Genomic DNA, 21,776 nt, shown 5'->3' with positions numbered 1-21,776 from the left:
CCCATATTCTCTCTTCCTCCACCAGAGGATTTCCCTGCCCTGCCCTGCACTGCAAGGAAATGTATCCTCTCATCTCAGCTGTTCTCAGGAATATCCAGTGCCTATCACCCCCTAACGTACTCCATCCTCTGCCTCTGGGTACTCGCCCCCATCTGTGGTCCCTCCTGTGGATGTCTGCTCCCCTTTCTATCCCATGGGCACTCACCCCCTGTCCATGGTCCCTCCTGTGGATGTCTGCTGCCCTGTCTATCCCACGGGTACTCACTCTTTCCTCACAATTCCCCCCCCAACTCTCCCAACATCTTACCTTGAGGCCAAGGGACTCCAGGGATTGTTCTATGTTCTGAGAGGACACAGAAGATGAGGGGTTATGATCTCAGGCCATCTCACTTCCTCAGGCTCCGCATTCTACCCATCACCCTCATATGTATCTGCTATTTTCCCTTCTACTGCCTCACTTACTGTCACAGATCCTGATTCCCCTTTCAAGCCACGCTCGCCAGGGAGTCCCTAAGGAAGGGGGAAAAGAGGGTAAGCAAAAAAAGAAAAAGAAGAACAAAGAAAATAGGGTAGGCGATGCTCCACACAAAAGGGGCATCCCAGCAGTGCCGGCTGTTATAAGTACTGCCCCGGCATGACTGGTCTAAGCAAGGAGCCACTATCAGACCCAGGCCAGGACTTCCAGAGAACAGGGCACTGTGGGCAGCCCCTTCCTTTACTATCTCTTATTCCCAGCAATCCCCCTCCCATTTTCCTATGAAGCCAAGAGGAAACACAGAGAAGTCCATGTAGGACCCAAGAAGAAGGTAACCGTCTACATGAAGGCACGTTATGACAGGCTGTGTAAGCAAGCATTGTGGGCCATGTGGGTAGGTAGGACCAGGTGTGCACACCTGGGACCACATGGGGTGATGGGATTCTATGTATGTGTATGTAGACATTTGCATGTGCACGTGCACACACATGCACATCTGTGTATGATGGGGGAATGTGTGGATATGCTTGTCATGTTTTATCTATGTGGGTACAGGGTTTCTCACTGGAGACTGGGCCCCCGTCAGGAGAACTCATGGCGGTTCATGAGAATGGCAGGGGCCAGCCCATCTCGGGGGAAGGAAGCCCCAAAGAGGGCAGGGCAGGGACAGGCTGGGGGAAAGGAAGAAGGAATTTCACCTGTTCACCTCTGGCTCCTACTTCTCCTCGATCTCCCTGAAAATAAAGATGGTAGGGGTAAAAGGGACATCAATTCAACCAATAAAGAGCTATGTGGGAAGGGAAGGGAGGGGAGGGGGAAGGGAGAGAAGGGGAGGGAAGAGGTCAGCCTCCAAGGTGCCTCTCCCACTCAGGTGATACATTCTCTTTCTCACCTTCCCAGGAAAACTTACCTTGGGCCCTGGACTCCCAGTAACACCTGGAAAACCCTAAGGCACACGGAGAAACTGAGTCATAGAAGGCATGGTAACTTCTAGGTTTGTTTTACACCCTTTCCTTCCTTCCCCCACCCCCAACAGACAAAGAGCCTCCAGGTGTCAGGAAAGAAACCAGGATCCTGGATCTCCTCTCCAAACTCAGTTTCCCTGTGTGGTTCATCTTTTCCTTGATACTAGAACGTGCCCATATGCAGGCAGTGGATATAGAGAAAGTACCTGGCCTGGAGGGCCAACTGGACCAGGGAGTCCAGGGGGCCCCTGTAGTCCTGGGCTTCCTACATCCCCACGATCACCTTTGGAACCATCCCGACCCTGGAGAGAAGAGAGCACATGCCACCAACAGCCCCCTCTATCCTCCGGGACTTCCACCTCACACCCACGTGCCCTCCCCTGACCCGAGAAATGATGGAGCCCAAAAGGCCCTACTCAAAGGCCTTTTGAGAGGCCAGCAGCAAGGCAAAAGTGACCTGGGGGAAAGGGCAGTCAAAGGGTCATGGACTGAGAGATTGGTGAGAGGAAGGGATCATGTATCAGAAGGAATCTCAAAGGAAGGGCAACTCACGTCTCTTCCAGGAGCTCCAGCTTCACCCTTGTCACCCTAACAGAGACAGACACCTCAGACCTGTTGTCCCCAGGCCCAGAGCCCACTGAGCAGAGATGGGGGTGGAGGGAAAGGGGACCATCAGGGCTGGAGGTGGGGGGCCCTTTACCTTCCTCCCATCTTCTCCAGGGTCCCCAGGGTCTCCCTGAGTATAGAAAGAAGATACAACCTCAGTCCAGCGTACGTTGATCCCCACCCCCAGGTACCCATATACATGTTCTCATGTGACTCGTATGTAATAAGTGCATGGATCCATCTGACCAGATGTCCAGCATGACCGTCAGCATGTAGTCATATGTGACTATGAACCATTCTAGGTGCAGGGCACCTCCTCCCAGTCTCACCCCAGACTCACATTTTTTCCATTCAGCCCCGGTTTGCCATCATCTCCAGGCTTCCCCTGTCAGAGAGGAGTCAGAAATCATTGAGGATTAAGGTTAGGAGTCCTTCAGGGATCCAGTCAGATTTACAATCCTTAATGCCAACTCCATTAGGCTTAAAAATTCCAAGATCAGCCCAAGATAGGTGGGGGAAGGGAAGAACTCCAGCATTGGATGGAACAGTAAGAGGTCATGAGACCTCAAGCCATGGAGACTTACAGTCACTCCAGGAAGACCCGGCGGTCCAGGGGGTCCCTGTTCTCCTCTCAAGCCGGGGAGTCCCTGAAATAATCCCTATATGTTGATGTGGCAGAGAGCTAGGTAGGGAACATCCCCTTCCCCAAATCTCCAAAAGATACCCTCACCCAAGGACAGGACAGAGGCTTCCCTCAGAGGAGAGAGGAAACACCACACACACACACACATCCCACACTGAAGGGAGAGAGCCCTGACCCAACAGACTTTCCTCCTCTCCCGCCACCCCTGCTGTCTTTTCCCCGTCTTGCTCCTCTGTACTTCTTCTTCCCTCCTCTCCTGGGGGCTCCTAAAGTGATCTATGGGCACATTGGGGGCAAAGCCATGGGTAGTATCCTACCCCTTTGGGCTAAACTCACATCTCTTCCAGGCTCCCCAGTTTTTCCACTGTCACCCTGGGGAGAAAGAGATGGAAGTCAGTGGTTTCCAGGGTCACTGTGCCCAGGGACAATAGGCTCAGTGTGCCTGGTAGCCAGGGGGTCCTTGTATCATGTGGCCAAAATGTTTAGATTCATGGTCACTATGTGGTATGGTGGAGGGGGCATCTTTTTATCAGAGAAAGATGAGGAATCCTCTATGTGAATGAGGAGAAGAACCCTGGGAGATCAGAGACTGAGTCTGGGATCTCTCTGAAATGGGGAAAACTGACTTTAGGCCTCTGGGCCCTCTTGGACTCCACCCCTCCCATCTCCTCCATAAGATATGGGAGAGCTACAATGGAGCTCACTAACTGAAGGAGAGTGGGTCCAGAAGCCCAACCTCAGGACACCTGGTAGAGAGAGGCTAGAAGGCCAGCTCACCTGGGGAGGATGGGACAGAGACCCAAGTCAGACAGGGAGCCCAAGCTCATGTCCCCCTATGACTCACCCTCAGGCCAGGGGGTCCTATTGCTCCTGGCTTCCCATCCAGTCCATTCCGACCATCAGACCCAGGGGTTCCCCGCTCACCCTGTGGAGGGAAAAGAGCACTGTGGGACAACCCACCCCAAACAGTTGTCCCCCACCCTTCCCCTCAAGAGAAGACAGATGAGCAGGAGTGGGTACCCTCTCCCTCCACCCCAGCCCCCACCAGGCTGGTCATCTTCACCATCCCCTCGTCTCCAGCACAGTAAGGGGCAGGGCACGGCTCCTTCTCAGTCCTCCTCACCTTTTCCCCAGCAGGGCCCCGGTCTCCTGAATCTCCCTGAACAGAACAAGCACAAGGGACTGGTCAGAAGGCATGAGAGTGGAGGAGGGGGGAGGGAAAGGAAGAATGATGGGGATGAGGAGGATGCACTCACCCGGGCTCCAGGGGGACCTCGCAAACCTTCAGCCCCCTGTGAGGAGGAAGGGCAGAGGCTCATTCAAGAGGAGGCCACGAATCTCTTGGCTAGCTCCCCAAATCTCACTTCCTCTGGGAAATCTTCTCTGATCGCCTCCTCCCAGCTCTCCTTAACTCTGTGTCCCCTGGACTGTGCATTCCATTCCCCTTTATCTTGCAATGTTCTCCATCCTCACTTCCAACTCCTGACTTTATTGGTTTCCCAGCTCAAATCCCACCTTGTCTCTTTCCCCCACTGCTAATGCCTTCCCTCTGAGACTGCCTCCTGTTTACCCTGAATATAGCTCCTATGCTCCTATGTACATAGGCATTTACATGTCATCTCCTCCATTAGAGTTTAAGTTCCTTGAAGGCAGGAACCATGTTTTTGCCTGTGTTTGCATTCCCAGCATTTATACAGTAAGTACTTAATAAATGCTTCCTGACTGGCTGATAGACTCTTTCTGAGATCAGGAGATCGTCCAGAGAGCTTTCCAAGGAGCCCTAATACCCAAACTCCCTCCTCCTCGGGGATCCTCCTGATACAGACCCTCTCCCCAGGAGCTCCTGGGGGTCCAGCATCACCCTTGGAGCCCCGAGGCCCATCTTCTCCGGGATCACCAGGTTCCCCCTGGAGCAAGAGAAGCATTGGTATGGGGGTGGTCCATCTGAGCCTGTCAGCCCCATAATCAGTCAGGAGTAGCAGCGAATGGAGGAAAGGAAAACCACTCCTTGATGCCTATGGGCACAGCCCTCCAGGGTCCTCCCAGGCCCCCCACACCACACATACATACACCAGGCCCTGGTACCTTTATTCCTTTCTCTCCAACCCCTGGAATTCCAGTCCCTGGATCCACCTATGGGTAGACAAAAGGGGCAGTGGGACAGAAGGTGAGAAAGGCATGAGAGGGACACGGAATACAGGAACATGAGGGGACATGGGAGGGGAAATAAGAGGTGTCATTGACATGGAAAGGATCTTGGAGGAATACAGGGAGATATGGAGTCATATAGTGGATGCCTGGGGGAAACCTAGGGAGGTATCAATGGGTCAAAGGGCATGTAGTTTATTCACTTTGGGGGCAGGGCGGCAAATTGCTTTCCAGAAGAACTAGATTAATTCACAGATCTACTGACACATGGAAGAGAGAGAAAATAAATGTTTGCTCATTAAAATTAACATTTTTTTGTCAATTTTAATTTGAAATTATAATTTTGCTCATTAAAATTTGCTAATTTTAATTAAAAAAAAACATAGGGAGGACATACCAGAGGGACATAAAGGAAGGCTGTGCAGGACATACAAACTCCCAACTTACCGATCTCCCAGGGGGTCCTGGTGGCCCCTATAGAAGTAATCAAATGGAGTCAGAGATCAGGGAGAGAGAGTTCTTGGGGCCCCCAACAGGGCCCCAGGAGTTCTTGGGGGCACTGCCTGGGTTCCTTTATCTCAGCCTCCAGATATGGTCCCAACTCTCCCCTCATTTCCCTTCTGAATACCTCTCATCCCCCTTCATAAGCTCAGAGGATGAGAGCTCAGCACTCATAAGAGACCCTAATTCCCACCACAATCTCCAGCACTCCAAATCCCAAATTCAGACTCCCATGTACCCCAGGAGAGGATCACTCACCGGTTCTCCACGTTCACCTTTGAAACCCATTGGTCCTGGACTGCCCTGGTTGGAAGGATCAGGGGTCAAGAGAGTGAACAGAGGAGTGTGGAGGGAGTCATAGGAGAGCAAAGGGGGGAGACTTTAGAAGGTGGGGAACATGATAGAACAGAAAAGGAGATGATGAAGGCTGTGGTGGGGGACTTACATTTCGTCCATCTTCTCCAGGGTCACCTTGGTCTCCCTTCTCACCTGGTGTGCCCCGAGTGCCTGGGAGCCCCTGGATAGATATAAAGAAACAGGGCTCAGAGACCCCTAACCAAGACCAAGGCTCAGAGACACACCCCAATAGTGAAGCTCCCTCTCCCATCCTTAACCCCCAAGAGAATCCTGCCCTCCTTTCTAAGATCTCAAACTCTTGGAGAGACTTTCTGATTTCCCCAACAGTTATACCCATTCTTGGCCTAACATAATGGGGGAAACAGCAAGGTTGGGAGAAAGTCCTACTTACCCGAAGACCCCGGTCCCCAGGCTTTCCAGACAGACCTGTCTCACCCTGGGAACAAAAACACAAGTTTATAGAAACAGAGGCAGATAGAGACAGTTGTAGAAAGAGGCTGACCCAGCTAGAAACAGATAGATAAAATAGATAGATAGATAGATACACAGATACAGAAAGAGACAAACATAAAAATTATCAGAAAGTCGCAGAGATCTGGAGAAACGGAGACCCAGGAGACAGCAGAGTTTGGGGTCTTTGAAAAGGGGTCACAGGCTTGGTGAAGATGGGGCAAGGAGCCCCACTCCCACCCTGTACTTGCTAGGCTAGAGGCAGGGGAAAGGACAAAGTGACCTTGGGAAGGTTTTCTCTAGTCCTACAACTGGTCTACTTTGTAGCTATAGTTAGGGGTTGAGAGGTCAGAAGGGCTCTATGGCTGGACAGGGGTGAGAGGTGGGCAGAGAGAGCTGGGTCAGCGGGGGACAACTTACCACAGGACCCTCCTCTCCCTTCTCTCCAGGCTGACCCTGTGGAAGAAGACAGTGAATGCTTCCTTGATCATGCTCCCCTTTCTCTAGTCCCTCCCCTAGCCCTCATCGCTGACCCCATTGCTACATATACTTCTCTAACCAGGCCATCCCACTCCCCAACACTGCCATTCGTCCAATTCTCATTCTTCTCCCAATCTCCCCTCTCCCTCGGTCCACACAACCATCACCTCTCTCCTATAATTCCCCCCCTCTTACATCTCTCCCTCGAGGGCCAATGGGTCCTGGGGGCCCTGCTCGTCCAGGCTCCCCTTTTTCTCCAGAAGCCCCGACATCACCCTATGGACAAGGCCAGAGTTAGGAGTCTAAAGTCTGAGAAGCTCACACAGACACATACAGACACAAACACATCATGCTTTGCACATAGTAGGCACTTAATAAACGTCTTTTGAATAGCCGGATGTACTCACCTTGGGCCCAGCTCTGCCTGTGAGGCCAATGGCACCCTGTAGGGGTGGGGAGAGACAAAGTTGGGATGTGAGCACTGGGGTCTCCTTGGGAATCCTCTTTCTCCCCTTCTGCCCATACCTCCTCATCCTCCCATTCACTTACTCGATCTCCAAGCTCCCCTTTAGGGCCAGGATCCCCAGGAATACCAATTCCAGGTGAACCCTAAGGGAAAAAAGATAGAGGGAAGAGATGATTAGAGAGATCTATGTGACCCTTGACCTGATCTTCCAAATCCGTTCTCCCCTCTACCTACTCACCCGATCCCCTTTGGGTCCTGGGGCTCCCCTGGGTCCCTCTGGCCCCAGATTCCCCTGCAGATGATAGAGATGTTAGACCAACTTCTACCCTCCAAGCTGTCTCCATACTGCAAGTACCGCCATCCCACAATTCCCTTATGGTCCCCAGACACCCCACAGAGCCCCCAAGATACCTTCCCCAAGATACCAAGATAGGCCCTGTGGCCCTGAACCCCACCCTTAGGCTTCTCTATCATCCTCATTGTTCCAAATATCCTCCCTTTGATCTCACAAGACCCACAGTCCTCCAGACCCAGGACCCTGTGACACCCCCTCTAGGATGATAAAGTCAGACCCCCCCTTAAAGCTCCCAATGGCCCCAGACCCTCATACACCTTCTCTCCTTTTACTCCAGCACCATCAAATCCCTGAAACCAAACAGAAATAAGGATGTTAGGACCTTCCAGGACACACTGATTCCCAAGGAATACTGAATTTCCAGGAGGCAGGGGGAGTGCAGAGAGGGCACATTCTGCTCTTTAACAGGTAGCTGGGTATGCCAGAGGAAGGGACTTGGGTCATTACCATACCCTCTGAGTTCCCACCCCCACCCCAGCACCCTTACTTACCACGATCTCCCCAGGTTTGCCAGGCTCTCCAGGTTCTCCCTGAAATTGGGGGAGGGATGGGATAAAGATGGTAGTCCACTGGGACATAGTCCCTTCCCATAAACATACAGGGAAACTGAGGCATGGGTAAGGAAGGAGCCCAAGGTTTCCAAATGGACTGTATCCCCCAACATCCTAAAGATTCTGGTGGGGGCTGAAGGGGAGAGGATGGGGGCCAGAGGGCAGCCTCGTGGGGCTTAGCCTGGCTTAAGCTCTGAGCTACCTTCTCTCCTCTTCGACCAGCTGGTCCTTGTGCTCCCTGTGAAGGGACAGAACAGCTCTTTTCAGGGAAAGGAGGGAGAAAGGGGGATACAGCCCCCATCTCCCATCTTCCTCTTCCCTCCAATCTCAACCATCCCCCTTCCTCCATCCCTTCTGGTCCCTTCTCATTCATTCCCCACACTCACCATTTGGCCTTCAGCCCCAGGTCTCCCTGACAAGCCAGGCTCCCCCTGTTGAAAGACACAGACTCTAAGGAGGGGTGACTTCCCCCTAGGACACTCCACTTTTCCCCAGAGCTACAGTCAGTGAAGAGATGCAAGTTGGCTCTAACAACTTCATCATCTGCAGGGGAATCTGGAGCCAAGGGGTCCAGAGGACCCAAGGGGATTGGGAAAGTAGAAGGGAAAGTGATTTGGAAGGGGAGACTAGGGGGGCAGCATAACAGAAGACATGGACCTTTCCAACACACTGCCCTGAACACAGAGGCTACCTTATACAACCAACCAATCTAACAACCACAACGTGCCTGAGCAAGAGGGATCTGAGCACTCCCCATCAATCCTCTCATTTGTGCCAAGAAAGAAGCATAGGCCCAGAAAGGTGAAGGGGTTTGGTAGTTATAGGATTTGGCAGTAGCAGAGACCTTAGAGATTTCAGTCCAACTCTCTCCTTTAGGAGGGAAGGGAAGTGATTTACCCAGGATACCTTAGCGCCAGGATGCCATCCCCCTGCCTTTCCCCACACACACACATATACACGCATTCCTCTGATCCAAACCCAGTGCTCCTTCCATGACATCACACCGTCTCTCCAGCTCACATAGCAATCAGGGACAGAGCTGGGATTTGAACCCAGGTGTTAAGATTCCCCATGCAGGAACCTTTTCATTGTACCATGCAGAGACCTCCTCAGACAAGAGATATTCCTTCAAGGATTCCTGAAGCTCACCGGTAGGCTGGGGAATAGTTCTCAAGCTCCAGGAGGGGATGGGGGAGTGCGAAGGGGCACCAGAGCAGCAAGGGATGGGATGGGGCAGCACAGAAGGAACTTACCTGCAGCCCTGGTGGACCTGGGGGGCCTCGATCACCCTGATGGCAGAAAAAAGATAGTCAACATCGCTCTCGTGTTTATAACACTTTCTATGTAGGAGCCCAGTGAGATAGGGGATGTCAGAATTGATTCCCCCAATTTAGAAGGGAGGAAATTGAGGCTCAGATGAATGAGAGTGACTTACCCAAAGCCACACAGCCAGTAAAGTGAAGGGGAGGGGTTCAGATTTCCGCATGCTATGTCCTAGCTAGAGCATGGGGACTACATACCCAGAAAAGCTCCAGCCCCACCATCCATAGGGTCTCCTCACTAAAGCCTCTTACCATGTCCAGCCCGTATTTCCCAGAACCATTCCCCTAGCCTGGTATATGGACTCACCTTCTCTCCAACCTCCCCTGAAGATCCTGGCTGGCCTGGGTCTCCCTGGAAGAGAGAATGGCTGAGGTTATGGGTGAACATATAGGGAAGCACCAGTCCCCAGACTCAGCCTCGGATCCTTGGGCCAGCCCTCATCCTGGATCACTTCTCACCAATTCCCTCGAGTTCCACCCTCACCCCCACTTCCATGACTGGTCTCCCCACAGGGGGACTGACAGATCAGGGGAGGTCAAACCCTAATGTAAATCCAAGTGTCTTGACCCCCTGGTTGCTCCCTCCCCTCAACACTCACTTTGCTTCCAGGTTCTCCTGGTGCTCCTCGAGGACCCTAGAAGGAATGAGGGTTAGATTTAGTGGATCAAGGGTAGCTCAGATAGGGAGGAAGGACATCCATTCCTTCCCAACACTGTGTGTCCCTGAGCTGGCAAGATGCCAATCAAGGAAGCACCATCTCCAACCCCTCCTCCTCTCTCCAAGCCCTGACCAGGCACCAGAACCCTAAACTTGGGATCTATCCTCCTTCCCCCATCCTTCTGCTCAGAGCCCCACTCACTCTGTCTCCTGGGTTCCCCGGTCGACCTGGGAGCCCTGGAAATCCATCTTCGCCTTCACCCTAAGGACCAGAAGCGTATGTGTTGGGGTGGGTATGAGAGATTCCCAGGAGGACACACAGAGGGGTGGGAAGAGTCATTATTTCAGGTTTAGTCAATGGATACACACACACCCAAGAGTTAGTGAAAAGGTCAAAGGGGAAAGAAAGGGAAGGTCAGACCCTCTCCCCACAATAGACTGTGAGTTCTGTAAGGACAGGGGTCTTGTCACAGCATCACCTTAGAAACCTCCCATTGAATCCCTTCATTTTATCAGAGGAAAGTCAAGATCCAGAGATGGGAAGTAATAACCTAAAAGTCATACATCTAGTAAGTAGCAGAATCAGGATTTGAACCCAGACCCTATTAGTCCAAATCATGTGTTCTTTTCACTTTCACAAGCTGCCTCTCACACCATAATGCCTTGTACCTTCCCCAAGCCTTAAGCACAGTGCTCTGCATACAATAAACATACAATGTTTATTGACTTGAACTGTGAAGGTACCTACCAGGCAAAGGTCATACTTCTCTGTTTGGTATTCAAGATTCTATAATTTGGTGTTATCTACTTTTCCAGGCACAGCCCACCAGACTATGTCTTTACTCACACCGTTTCCTGTGTCTACAATATCCCCCACCCCATGCTGAATTCTGGTCCATCCTTTACAGCCCACTTCAAATGCTATCTACTCCAGGAAGCCTTTTCTGACTTGGCCCTGGTGGTGATGACCTGTGCCTCTGTCCAACCCCCGCCTCCCCAGCACTGTACCTCTCCAATAAAATTTGCCATGTTTTAGGGCATTAAAATGATTTATGTTTGTGCCTTACTCACCTTTAGACTGAGATCCTTGTGGGTCCCTACCTTGTCTTAGCTAAAAATGGTTACCTCCCCTAGTACCTAGCACAAGGATCTTCACATCATAAGTACTTAATAAATGGTGGCTGAATTTTGATTTAAGTGTCAGAGAGGACTGATGAGGGGTTCAACGAGGGAAGTCACAGGAGACAAAGCAGGGAAGGGTTTAGTGTCAGTGGGGAACCTGCATCCAGAATTATCCTAAGGGACATTTACCCAGCTTCTGCCTACTCTCCTACCTTGTCTCCTTTCTCCCCAGGGGGGCCAGGGGGACCCACAGGACCTGGATTTCCTGGAAGGCCCTAGGAAGAGAAGGATTATAACATAGGTATCACAGAGGGAAAAGGGGATCAGACCCTGAAGCCCCCAAACCCATGAGGAAATAGCCCCCCAAAAACTCAGCTCAGGAAATATGGCCCTCAAGGAAAATCTTTATAACTCCTCTCCACAGCCCCCCCCACTCACTGGCAGCCCTGGATCGCCCCCTCCAGCACCTTGGCCTGCTCCAGGAAGACCCTGGGAAAAGAGGATCCTGTTAGGATAAAGTGAAGGTAGGAGGCTCCCCCAAATCTCATACCCTCCCAAATGCCCCTTCATGCCCCCTTCCCCCATTCACTCACCGGCTCTCCTCTCTCACCCTTGTCACCCTGCAAAGCACATCATGAGTGACCACCTGGAGCCTCCCCTCCCCCAGACAGCCCTCTCTCCCCAACCCCTCAGGTCTCCCATTTCCCTCCTCACAAGTTTCAGGACCCCCTGCTCTCCACCTCCATCCCTGGGGACCAGGAGGGACTAGGGTACATGGGGGCAGGGAGACAACTGGAGGGAACTTGCAGACAGGAAGGATTTGGGAGACGGGAATGTTCAGAGATGATGGATACCTTTATCGATGTTCCTCGGGGCCCTGGCAGGCCTGGGTTCCCATCTGAACCACGGGGGCCTGGAGGTCCCTATGGGTTTGGGGCAGGATAGGGGAAGGGAGAAGAAGAGGCACAGGATTATCAGGAGGCAGGACCACAGAATTGCTCCCTCCTGCCCTTCCCACCTTCCAACCCACTCTTCCTCCATCCATCACCACCGCTGTCCCAGAGTCCCAACCTACCTGGATACCTGGCTCCCCTTTCCTGCCAGGCTGCCCTGCTCCTCCTCCTATAACAGACCCAGGCCTCCCCTATGGAACCAAGCAGTAAGGAGAGATCATGGATGGTGCTCACTACTCCCCCTTATCCCCTCATAATGGCACTGCCCTCCATCCTTCCTAGAATTACTTACTGGCTCCCCCTTCTGTCCAGGCAGGCCTGGTTCCCCCTGCAGAGCAAAAAGAAATAGGGGGAGGGTTCGTGGGAAGTAGATGGCTCTCCCAAATCAAGAGAGACAGATTCAGAGTAAAACTCCCTTCTCCTCCTTCATGAAGCCTTCCTGAATTGACAATCACTAGGCCCACCCCGGGGATCAGTTGCATCCTTTATGTCCATCATTGGACATTAAATCCCTGGTCCCATTTAAAGGTGGGATATGGGTTTGGGGGGAGTAAATGAGAGATCAACCAAGGGTCATAGGCCGAGGAGGCCACAGAGGCATCAAGAGGTTGAGGGAGTTAATGGTGGGGGGAGGCAGGCTCCTTACCGCTTCCCCTTGAGGGCCAGGTCGGCCAGGAGAGCCCTGTAAACAGAGACCCAAGATCAGTCTTCACGTCATGTGTATGAGCATGGGTAATGGAAAAAGCAGAGTAGAGCCATAAGGATGGACAAACTAGGGCAAACCACTCTAGGGGACTCTCCTCAAGGGCACTGAGCATACTTTTTCCCCACCGTCATCCCAGAACTTTCCGGCCCCTTGTGGGCCCTACACAGGAGGATTCCCTCGCCCCCTGACATCTCCTCTCCTCACACATTTACACCACATCTTTCAGTGTGGGCTACTCCCCCCAGCTGGAACACAAGAAACTGAGACAAACCCCACCTGCTCCTGGGGAATGTCCAATGAGACCACAGGACCAATGAACTGTCTTTGAACCTTGAACCACCATCATCCCTTGACTTTGCCCCAGGCACCTGAATGTCTAGCTATGGCACTGTGTAAGAGGTAATTTTGGTGGGCACAAGATGTACTCACTGTCAGACCAGGACTTCCAGGGTTACCAGGGCTGCCTGGTTGCCCAGCCACTCCAGGGAACCCCTTTAGGGAACAGAAAGGTCGGGGGTCAAGGTACAAGGAAATGGTCCATAAGTAATGCTAGAACAGAAAACACTACAAACAGGGCTGAGGTTTGACCACCTCGCTCTCCTGAGGACCCAGGAATGTCCTCCACTTTTGACATATCATAACTCATTCGCTCTCTGATACATTCATAACTCATATTCTTCTCTCTAATAAAAACAATAATAATAATAGCTAACATTCATATAGTACCTGCTGGGCACTATGCCAAGCACCTTCCAAATATCTCATTTGATCCTTACAACCACCCTGAGAGGTAGGTGCTATTATTATACCCATTTTATAGATAAGGAAACTGAGGCAAACAAATGTTAAGTGACTTGCCAAAGGTCACATGGCTAGGAAGTGTCTCAGGCTAAATTTGAACTCAGGTCTTCCTGACTCCAGGCCCAGTGCTCTATCCACTGCACCACCTTGTAACTTGGCTATTCATTTTTTCTATCTGCCTTTCTCTCTGTCTCTGTCTCTGTCTCTCTCTATCTATCTATCCTCCCTTCCTTCCTTTTCTCCTACCTCTCATATGTGCTATCTCACCTATGAGAATGTGAGTCCCTTCTCATTTCTCAAATACATAGGGAACTGAATCAGATTTGTAGAAATAAGAGCCATTCCCCAATTGATAAATGGTCAAAGGATATGAACAGGCAGTTTCCTCTTTCAGAAGAGGAAGTCAAAGCTATCAATAGTCACATGAAGAAATGCTCTAAATCATTATCAACTAGAAACATGCAAATTAAAACAATTCTGAAAGTGAAGTGAACAGAACCAGGAGAACATTGTATACAGTAATAGCAACATTGTAAAAAGGATCGTGTGAAAGACTTAGCTACTCTGATCAAGACAAGGACCTAAGACAATTCCAAAGGGCTCATGATGAAAAATTATATCTGCCTCCAGAGAGACAACTGATGAACGATGAAAGCAGACTAAAGCATGCTTTCACCCTTTATTTTGTGTGTGTGTGTGTGTGTGTGTGTGTGTGTGTGTGTGTTTTCAATGTGGCTAATATGGAAATAGGTTTTGCATGACTTCATACGTATAACCAATATCTTACTCTTTGCATTTTCAATGCATGGAGCAGTGAGAAGAAGGAGGGAGAGAATTTGGAACTCAAAACAATTTTTAATAAATGTTTAAAAATATTTTAAATGTAACTGGGAAATATGTAACAAAATGAATTTTTAAAAGATATTTTTAAAGACAAAAAAAGTGAGCTTAAGAGCAGGAACTGTCTCTTACTTTTCCATTTGTATCCCCAGCACTTTGCACATAGTAAGCACTTAATAAAAGCTTTACTCATTCATTCATTCATTTTGCAATCAATGTCTTATGTAGTTTTATCTTTTTCTTAAGTTCCCTTAGATTTACTTCTCCCTTTTATTAAATAATTTCTCAAATATTTGGCTTTCTCCTGTCATGTTTTTAATTTTCTTTTAAAAAAAATTTTGTAGTGTTATTTTAAATATGACCTTCTTTCCATATAAATGTACATAATATACACATATATATCATTCCCCTCTCTTCTACCTAGACAACCATACCCTATAGGAAAGAGAAAGAATGAGAGAGAGAGAAAGAGAGAAGAAAGAGAGAGAGAGAGAGAGAGAGAGAGAGAAAGGAAGGAAAAGTAGGAGGAAAAGGAAGGAAGGAGGGAGAGAATTTGGAACTCAAAAAATTTTTAATAAATATTTTAAATGTAATTGGAAAATATATAACAAAATAAATTTTAAAAAAATTTTAAAAGACAAAAAAAGTGAACCCCTCAAGAACAGGGACATCTCTTACTTTTCTATTTGTATCCCAGCACTTTGCACATATTCAGTACTTAATGAAAGTTTTGCTCATTCATTCATTTTGCAAAGAAGAGAGAGGAAGGGAAAGAGAGGGAAAAAGGAAGGAAGGAGAGAGGGAAAAAGGAGGGGAGGGAGGCAGGAAGGGAAAGAAAGGGAAGGGGGAAAGGAAGGAAGAAGGGAGGAAAAGAGGAAGGGAGGAATGAAGGAAGGAGGGAGAGAGGGAGAGAGGGAAGGAAGAAGAAAATTAATAAAACTAGCATGTCGACCAAGTCTGACATAGCTGCAAAGTTCCTCTCTCAGTTCCTGAGCTCTGTGAGGAAGGCATATTTAGACCATATTCCATTGGGTTTGTTTTTGTTCTTTCTCAGTCTACATCTGGCTGGATGACCCAGGATAAGTCATCTCTCCTCTCAGGGCTCCAGACCTCTCTCTGAGGCCATGATGTACAGAGGAGGCACAGACCTACATTGATAGAGTTTCCTCATCCGCCACTTCCACAGAGCAAGGAACTCTCGGTCCCCATCCCTGTGTGCACTGCTGTAATCATCGTGTATGGTGTTTTGAAGGTTCTCTGATCTTCTTAGCTCTGACCACCTCCCCCAGCTCAGGGGCCATCTCCACCATGAAGCCTTCCTTGATTCCTCCCAGTTAAACGTGATCTCTCCCTACTGGGCACATTCTCTGGATCTTGCCTCTACCACCTCTTACCTTGACTTCATTGTGTACCTCTCTCATCCTCCACTATTAAATCATGAGCTCTTTGAGAGAAGACAGAGGCATTTTTCATCTGCCTATCCTCAGAGCTTTGCACACAGAAGTAATCGAATAAACATTGGATGACTTTAAGTGACATGAGCTTGACTCTTCTCTGACATGTTCCCATCTAGCCCTCAGCCTCTCTCTCCCTGGCCTAGCAGCCAGTACTGGGCGTTTGATGGAGGGCTAGGTCAGTGCTGAGAACATTCCAGGGCATCAGGGGCAGAGCAGCTGACCCCATCTAGAACAGCTGGCAGTGACAGAGACATAGACAGTAGGGGAGGGTGTGTCATCAGGGGGTCCCTGGGGTCAGGAGCATGACTGGGAAGGGAGTCCACAGGACATGAGTGCTAGGCACTCCGTACCCATTCTCCTTACTCACCCTCTCCCCCTTCTCGCCACCTCCAGGTAATCCCCGAGGTCCAGGTGGGCCACTCCTGCCCTAAGAGAAAGGAAAGTGAGTGAGAGGGCATTGAGGGGCTCAGGGAGATGGGGTCTAGTAGACACAGGAAAGATATGAAGGGAGAGGAGGAGGGAAGGGGATGATAGGAGAAGGGCAGTTACCGGTTCTCCAGGGAGGCCGATTTGTCCTTTCTGGCCCTGAAAGGATACAAGAAACAATGAGGCCCAAGCCACTGACCATCCCGTCCCCAAGTCATCCCTCAAGAATCTCACCCACCTACTCCCACCCACAGAATCCCTCAATGTCACTCTAATTCTTCCCACTCCCCCACCACTGACCCTTCTCACTGATTCTACCCCTACCCTCATACTCCTCCATCCCCCAACTCCTACTCACAGTTTCTCCAGGTTCCCCTTTCTGGCCCTGAGGACATACATGGAGCAGAGGTAAAGGCAGTCAGATCCAAGTACCATCTGCCAGCTCCCATCCTTTCATTCCCTTCATCCCTCCTCCCTGTCCAAGGGCCCCTGGACACTCACCCTCGGACACTGTGAGGGGCAGGGCACAGGCCTCAGCTGTGGACACAGACAAAGTCTCCTTGAAGTCTAAGCAACCCCAGTCCTCCCCCCAGAGATCCTTCCAAAACCTATCCTTGGAGTCCCGGGTCCCCTCTGCTACGCCCACCTTCTCACCTGGGTGCCAGAGGCCACCTGGCAAAGAGCAGTGGCCAGGCCACCAACTGCCTGCTCCAGGCCACGGGCATTGTCCACAGCAATAAAGACCGGGGCAGGCTCCACACCAGACACCAGACGTCTCAGCTGCTCCGGTTGAGCCCCAGGCATCCCCAATGCAAACACGGAGATTCCTGCCAGAGACACTGCTCAGACCAAGGGCTCCCCATGGGTAGATGCCATGTCTTTCCGTCAGACCAAAATTTCTCCTAAAATGAGAACTGTGCTTCCTCCCAAAACTTAAAGCCATGTTATCCTCACAAACCTAAGCCCCTCACCTGCAGCCTGGGCCTCTCGAGCAGGACTGATGACATCATCCCCAGAAGGACCATCCACCACCAGCACTAGCAAGCCTGGCACACGGGAGCGCCGCCCACCGCTGCCAGGGGCCAACAGGTACCTGTGTGCTGTGTTGATGGCAATCCCTACAGGGAAATAGCACTTTTAGGCTGGGGTCCCAAAGAGATAATTCCTAACCCTGATAGCCCCAGGGCCACCCCTTCCTCAGCCAGTTAAATCTAGATGCTTGAGGACAGACAGTGAGCCCGCAAACCACCCCCAGAAAACCCGGGGTGCTATGGGCAGAGGCTGGTCAGTGACTTGGTCTGTATTGTTCCACTCTGGGGACCGTCCTCCTGCCCTCCTGGCCCCTCACCGAGGTTGTTCCCACTTGGATCTGTGTAGGGGATGCCCTGGATCCTCTGAAGGATGGCGTTTCGATCATAGGAGCCATTCAGGGGGACCAGTGGTGAGGGTCGGTGACTGTAGGTCATAAGCCCAACCTGCAAGGGAGAAGGTTTGAGAGCTGAGATGTGTCTAGTCAGGCTGGAGGCCTGAGAATATCTTGTAATTAAGTTCTGGACATGTTCCAACCCACCTTTAAAGCCCACTTCATAAGCCTACCACCACTTCCAGCAAGCCTTCCCTGATCTCTCTGCTAAGTATCAAGCTCCATCCACCCCCCAGCCTCACTTAGCACTTCTGTTGGGACTCCTCTCTGATATAGAGAATGGTGTATATTTTAGCTATTGGTGTTTGTGTCTTATCCACCCATTACACTGAGCTCCAGAGCCCAGAACAGGTATCCATACATAGCAGGCAAGCAATAAATTTGTTTAATAAATTGTTGAATGATGGTTCTCAGTTATATCTAGAGGAAATACATTGGCTTGGGATGAGGACTGAGATGGGCCTTTCTGGTGGAGCAGCTGTTGGATGGGAGGAAGGGAGGCAGGGGAGGGGGCAGTTTATAGGGAGAGAGGCAGCTGGAGGGGTCCCAGCAGGACATGTTGATTGAGACGGAAGGTAGCATCCCAGAGTTCAGACAGGTCATGTGTGCTCAGGATAACCTCAAGAGGAATTTTATAAGGGGACAGGGAGGGGGAAGAATTATGGGGGATGCTGAGTCAGGGTTCAGGATGCCAACAGAAGAACATAAGATGATAGAGCACTGGCCCTGCAGTCAGGAGGACCGGAGTTCAAATCCAGCCTCAGACACCTAACACTCACTAGCTGTGTGACTCTGGGCAAGTCACTTAACCCCAATTGCCTTACCAAAAAATAAAATAAAATTAAAATAAAATAAAAAACATAGGATGATAAAGTGTTAAAGACGTTAATTGAGTGACCCAAGTTCACCAGTAAGCTCACTTGTACCCTTGAGGTTTAGAAGTAGACTCTGTTAAATGCTAGCTGAATGAATAAAAGGAAGGAAATAAACATTTATTAAGTGCTAGGCATTGTGCTAAGTACTTTACAAATATTATCTCCTTTGACAATGAGGGCTTATTTGAAAAGGGGTCCAATCAGGAAGAAATCTCACCATCTCCAGGAACCAAGGGGCTGAATACAAGAATTCAGCCTGGAACCAAGGGTCAAAGTAGCATCAGTGAGTGATAATAGTAAGGCCAGGTAGGCCCTACACCAGGAACTTATGATTAGAAAGGGGAATGACTATAGGGCACACATTGAAGTAAGTGTTTGAGGTTTTACATCTATAACAAATTGTGGAATCAGAGAACCATAGGATCTCAGGACCAGATGGAATTTTAGAGAACATCTTTTTACAGATGAAGAGACTGAGATTCAGGAAGGACAGAAACAAGCCAAGGTGACTCAGTAAACAACAGGTCGAGAACTAGAACCTGGGTTCTCTGACCTGCAGGCCCAGACTCTTTCCACACCAGTTACTTAAGTAATGTTAGACTATACTTATAAATGGATGGAGTCTGATCAATAAAGGTACCATGATGTAATGGGAAGAGCCTTGGCCTGGAATTAGAGATCTGAACTCCCAGCTCTGCCACTCCCTAGCTGTGTGACTATGGAGAAGCCACTTGTACACTCAGAGCCTCAGTTTCTCTATTTATAACACAAGGAGAATAGATGTGATCCCTAGAAGATCCCTCCTAGATCTGATGTCCTATGTTCTGCGACTGGGTAAAGCTGGGAGCTGGGAACAGAAACAGAATAAACTGGAAATAGGGAGAAAGGAGGAATTACTGAAAAGAGAGAGAAGCCAGAATCAGGACAAGCATTCAGGTGTAGGGCCTCTCTACAGGTGAAACATCTTCCTTTGGAATCCTGATTGGGAGTGGTAGGAAGAAACCCTTCTGGGGCTGGTGCAGAGGACAAAGAAATACCTGCATAGCATCTGGCCCGAGGGGGCCCAGGGCAGACACCAGACGGCTGAGGGCAGACTTCACAACACCTGAGTGATGCTCATTGTCCCTAGTGGCGTGGATCAGGAACACAACATCTGCCTGGCCGTTTGGGCACCCTGCAGGCAGCAGAGGGGAGAAGGTGTCCCCAAGTTACTGTCAGCATGCTTCCCATGACTGCTGGCTACTATTGGTGTCACCCACCGCTCACACCTAGCAGACCTGACTCCCCCAGCTCTTGACATCACTCCATGTTGCATCTCACTGGCCACTGATACCCAGTCCATCTATCTTCCACCAATCCCCCTAGCTCCACACCCACCCCAAATGCCTGCCCTGTGATCTCTTTACCAGCATGCTGAGTGAGTGAAACCTCAGGACCTCGGCTACTCCCTTGGACAGGTGTTAAGGAAAAGGTGTAGGGGATGCCAGGTTCCAGCCCTGACACTCTCTGGGAGCTCAAGGAACCTGGAAGTGTCTGCTGGGACCCGGGGGCAGCTACCAAGGTGGAAAAGAAAGAGAAGATATAATAAAGATTAAGTATGAGGGGCATCCCCTCACCAACATACAGTGGGCTCCTGCCACCAGACAGCTCCAAGAGCTCCCCTAGACCTTTAAGGCCCTCTCATAAAATCACAGGTACACACACAGTACCCCAGCTTGCAGATGTCCCAAATGTCCTTAGAATCCCTGCATTATACAAACAACTCTGGAGCTTTTCTTCCACAAAGGACCTGGAGACTTCCTCCCAACATAATGTTGGGAACACTCTACCCAAGTATATAATCTCCCAAGAGAACCCACTGCTGGTGGGGAGAGGGGTAGGGGCTAAGCCTCTGCCTCCCTCCCCCACACCAGCACTGAAGAGTCCCTCCAGCGTGCCCATTGCCAGGCACTCTTACTGTAGCCAGAGCCTGGAAGTGGTCTCCAAGACAGGATGTAGCTGGATGTCCCTGGCACCTGCGTCCAGGCCAACGTCACCGAGTCCACTGAGGTCTCCACAATATGAAGGTCAGTGGTAAGAAGGGAGGGAGCCCCTGAGGGCAGAGCCAGGAGTCAATGTACAGGGTCATGGGAGGTGAATGGAGTTAGGCATGGTGTCTCTGAAGGGGCTTGAGAAGCATTAAGCACAAGGAAATATTCCAAGAGAGGGTGGGCTTTGAGCTAGGATGTGGAATGGAAGGAGATGGGAGAGAATGAGGGGTGAAGAACGAATGTCCTGGAGAACTCTCCTTAGGGAGAAGGAGAGGGGAGAGTGAAGGGTCAGAGGATTTGAGGTGATAAAGGTGGAAGGAAACTTAGGGATCACACTTCCATTGAGGGCCAGAGTGGGGACATGACTTACTTATGGTCATGCAGAACTAACACTAGAACCCAGGATTTCTGATTCCCCATACAGGCATCTTTCTACCACACCAGGTTGCCTGGGGTCAAGGGGACTGCCCCAGAAGAGGGTGTGGCGCTTGGTTCAGGGACCATGAATGCTCCACAGAGAGAAAGGGTGGTGGCCTAGAGACAAGCATCCCAATATGGGAAAAGGGATACCAGGTGTCAGGCTCTTACCAGTTCGGGCAGATAGGGTCACTGGTGGGCTCTCCCCTGATCCTGAAGGACCCAAGGTGCTCAGGGTCACATAGTACAGTGTCCCTGGCTCCAGCCCTACCAGGTCATAGCGGCTGACTTCTGGGCCGAGGACCCTGGACTGCTCTGGGCCACCTAGAAGAGAATAGAGGAAAAGGATGGAGAAGTAGGAGATGAGGAGATGGGAGCAGATGAAGAAGAGAATAATAATAATAATAATAATAATACATAACATTTATATAGCACTTACTAAGCGCCAGGCACTGTGCTAAGTTACAATTACTATCTCATTTGATCCCCGCAACAACTCTGGTAGGTAGGTGTTATTATTATACTCATTTTATAGATGAGAAAACTGAGGCAAACAGACGTTAAGCGACTCGCCCGAGGTCATGTAGCTAGGAAGTATCTAAAGTCAGGTTTGAACTCTGGTCCTCCAGATTCCAGGCCCAGCACTCTATCTACTATGCCCAGAAAAGAGATGGAAGATGAAGGATAGAGGGACCAAGAGGCAGAAAGAAAGAAAGAAAGAAAGAAAGAAAGAAAGAAAGAAAGAAAGA

General features: G+C 50.3%; 1 protein-coding gene across 1 annotated transcript in view; it reads right to left on the bottom strand.

Moving 5' to 3' along the window:
- Nucleotides 1-21,776, bottom strand: part of COL7A1 (collagen type VII alpha 1 chain) — a 58,267-nt gene that overhangs the window by 20,724 nt on the left and 15,767 nt on the right. The window contains exons 22-72 of the mRNA XM_027836907.1: nucleotides 21,199-21,351; nucleotides 20,538-20,672; nucleotides 19,987-20,133; nucleotides 19,618-19,754; nucleotides 17,631-17,757; nucleotides 17,254-17,400; nucleotides 16,937-17,109; nucleotides 16,784-16,819; nucleotides 16,641-16,667; nucleotides 16,406-16,441; nucleotides 16,224-16,283; nucleotides 13,188-13,250; nucleotides 12,699-12,734; nucleotides 12,345-12,380; nucleotides 12,175-12,243; nucleotides 11,954-12,022; nucleotides 11,693-11,719; nucleotides 11,538-11,588; nucleotides 11,312-11,374; nucleotides 10,180-10,239; nucleotides 9,919-9,954; nucleotides 9,627-9,671; nucleotides 9,251-9,286; nucleotides 8,384-8,428; nucleotides 8,200-8,235; nucleotides 7,938-7,976; nucleotides 7,704-7,736; nucleotides 7,330-7,383; nucleotides 7,175-7,234; nucleotides 7,033-7,068; nucleotides 6,821-6,901; nucleotides 6,566-6,601; nucleotides 6,087-6,131; nucleotides 5,784-5,855; nucleotides 5,597-5,641; nucleotides 5,285-5,311; nucleotides 4,775-4,822; nucleotides 4,516-4,596; nucleotides 3,946-3,981; nucleotides 3,813-3,848; nucleotides 3,534-3,614; nucleotides 3,026-3,061; nucleotides 2,631-2,693; nucleotides 2,387-2,431; nucleotides 2,141-2,176; nucleotides 1,993-2,028; nucleotides 1,647-1,742; nucleotides 1,386-1,421; nucleotides 1,174-1,209; nucleotides 463-510; nucleotides 308-343 (exon numbers count right to left, since the gene is read on the bottom strand). Coding sequence (XP_027692708.1) covers nucleotides 308-343; nucleotides 463-510; nucleotides 1,174-1,209; nucleotides 1,386-1,421; nucleotides 1,647-1,742; nucleotides 1,993-2,028; nucleotides 2,141-2,176; nucleotides 2,387-2,431; nucleotides 2,631-2,693; nucleotides 3,026-3,061; nucleotides 3,534-3,614; nucleotides 3,813-3,848; nucleotides 3,946-3,981; nucleotides 4,516-4,596; nucleotides 4,775-4,822; nucleotides 5,285-5,311; nucleotides 5,597-5,641; nucleotides 5,784-5,855; nucleotides 6,087-6,131; nucleotides 6,566-6,601; nucleotides 6,821-6,901; nucleotides 7,033-7,068; nucleotides 7,175-7,234; nucleotides 7,330-7,383; nucleotides 7,704-7,736; nucleotides 7,938-7,976; nucleotides 8,200-8,235; nucleotides 8,384-8,428; nucleotides 9,251-9,286; nucleotides 9,627-9,671; nucleotides 9,919-9,954; nucleotides 10,180-10,239; nucleotides 11,312-11,374; nucleotides 11,538-11,588; nucleotides 11,693-11,719; nucleotides 11,954-12,022; nucleotides 12,175-12,243; nucleotides 12,345-12,380; nucleotides 12,699-12,734; nucleotides 13,188-13,250; nucleotides 16,224-16,283; nucleotides 16,406-16,441; nucleotides 16,641-16,667; nucleotides 16,784-16,819; nucleotides 16,937-17,109; nucleotides 17,254-17,400; nucleotides 17,631-17,757; nucleotides 19,618-19,754; nucleotides 19,987-20,133; nucleotides 20,538-20,672; nucleotides 21,199-21,351 — 3,128 coding nt within the window. The remainder of the gene's footprint in view (nucleotides 1-307; nucleotides 344-462; nucleotides 511-1,173; nucleotides 1,210-1,385; nucleotides 1,422-1,646; nucleotides 1,743-1,992; nucleotides 2,029-2,140; nucleotides 2,177-2,386; nucleotides 2,432-2,630; nucleotides 2,694-3,025; nucleotides 3,062-3,533; nucleotides 3,615-3,812; nucleotides 3,849-3,945; nucleotides 3,982-4,515; nucleotides 4,597-4,774; nucleotides 4,823-5,284; nucleotides 5,312-5,596; nucleotides 5,642-5,783; nucleotides 5,856-6,086; nucleotides 6,132-6,565; nucleotides 6,602-6,820; nucleotides 6,902-7,032; nucleotides 7,069-7,174; nucleotides 7,235-7,329; nucleotides 7,384-7,703; nucleotides 7,737-7,937; nucleotides 7,977-8,199; nucleotides 8,236-8,383; nucleotides 8,429-9,250; nucleotides 9,287-9,626; nucleotides 9,672-9,918; nucleotides 9,955-10,179; nucleotides 10,240-11,311; nucleotides 11,375-11,537; nucleotides 11,589-11,692; nucleotides 11,720-11,953; nucleotides 12,023-12,174; nucleotides 12,244-12,344; nucleotides 12,381-12,698; nucleotides 12,735-13,187; nucleotides 13,251-16,223; nucleotides 16,284-16,405; nucleotides 16,442-16,640; nucleotides 16,668-16,783; nucleotides 16,820-16,936; nucleotides 17,110-17,253; nucleotides 17,401-17,630; nucleotides 17,758-19,617; nucleotides 19,755-19,986; nucleotides 20,134-20,537; nucleotides 20,673-21,198; nucleotides 21,352-21,776) is intronic.

The sequence above is a fragment of the Vombatus ursinus genome, unplaced genomic scaffold (assembly GCF_900497805.2).
Source record: "Vombatus ursinus unplaced genomic scaffold, bare-nosed wombat genome assembly UNPS02014820.1, whole genome shotgun sequence".
NCBI classification, from domain to species: domain Eukaryota; kingdom Metazoa; phylum Chordata; class Mammalia; order Diprotodontia; family Vombatidae; genus Vombatus; species Vombatus ursinus.
This window is presented reverse-complemented; position numbering and strand designations above follow the sequence as displayed.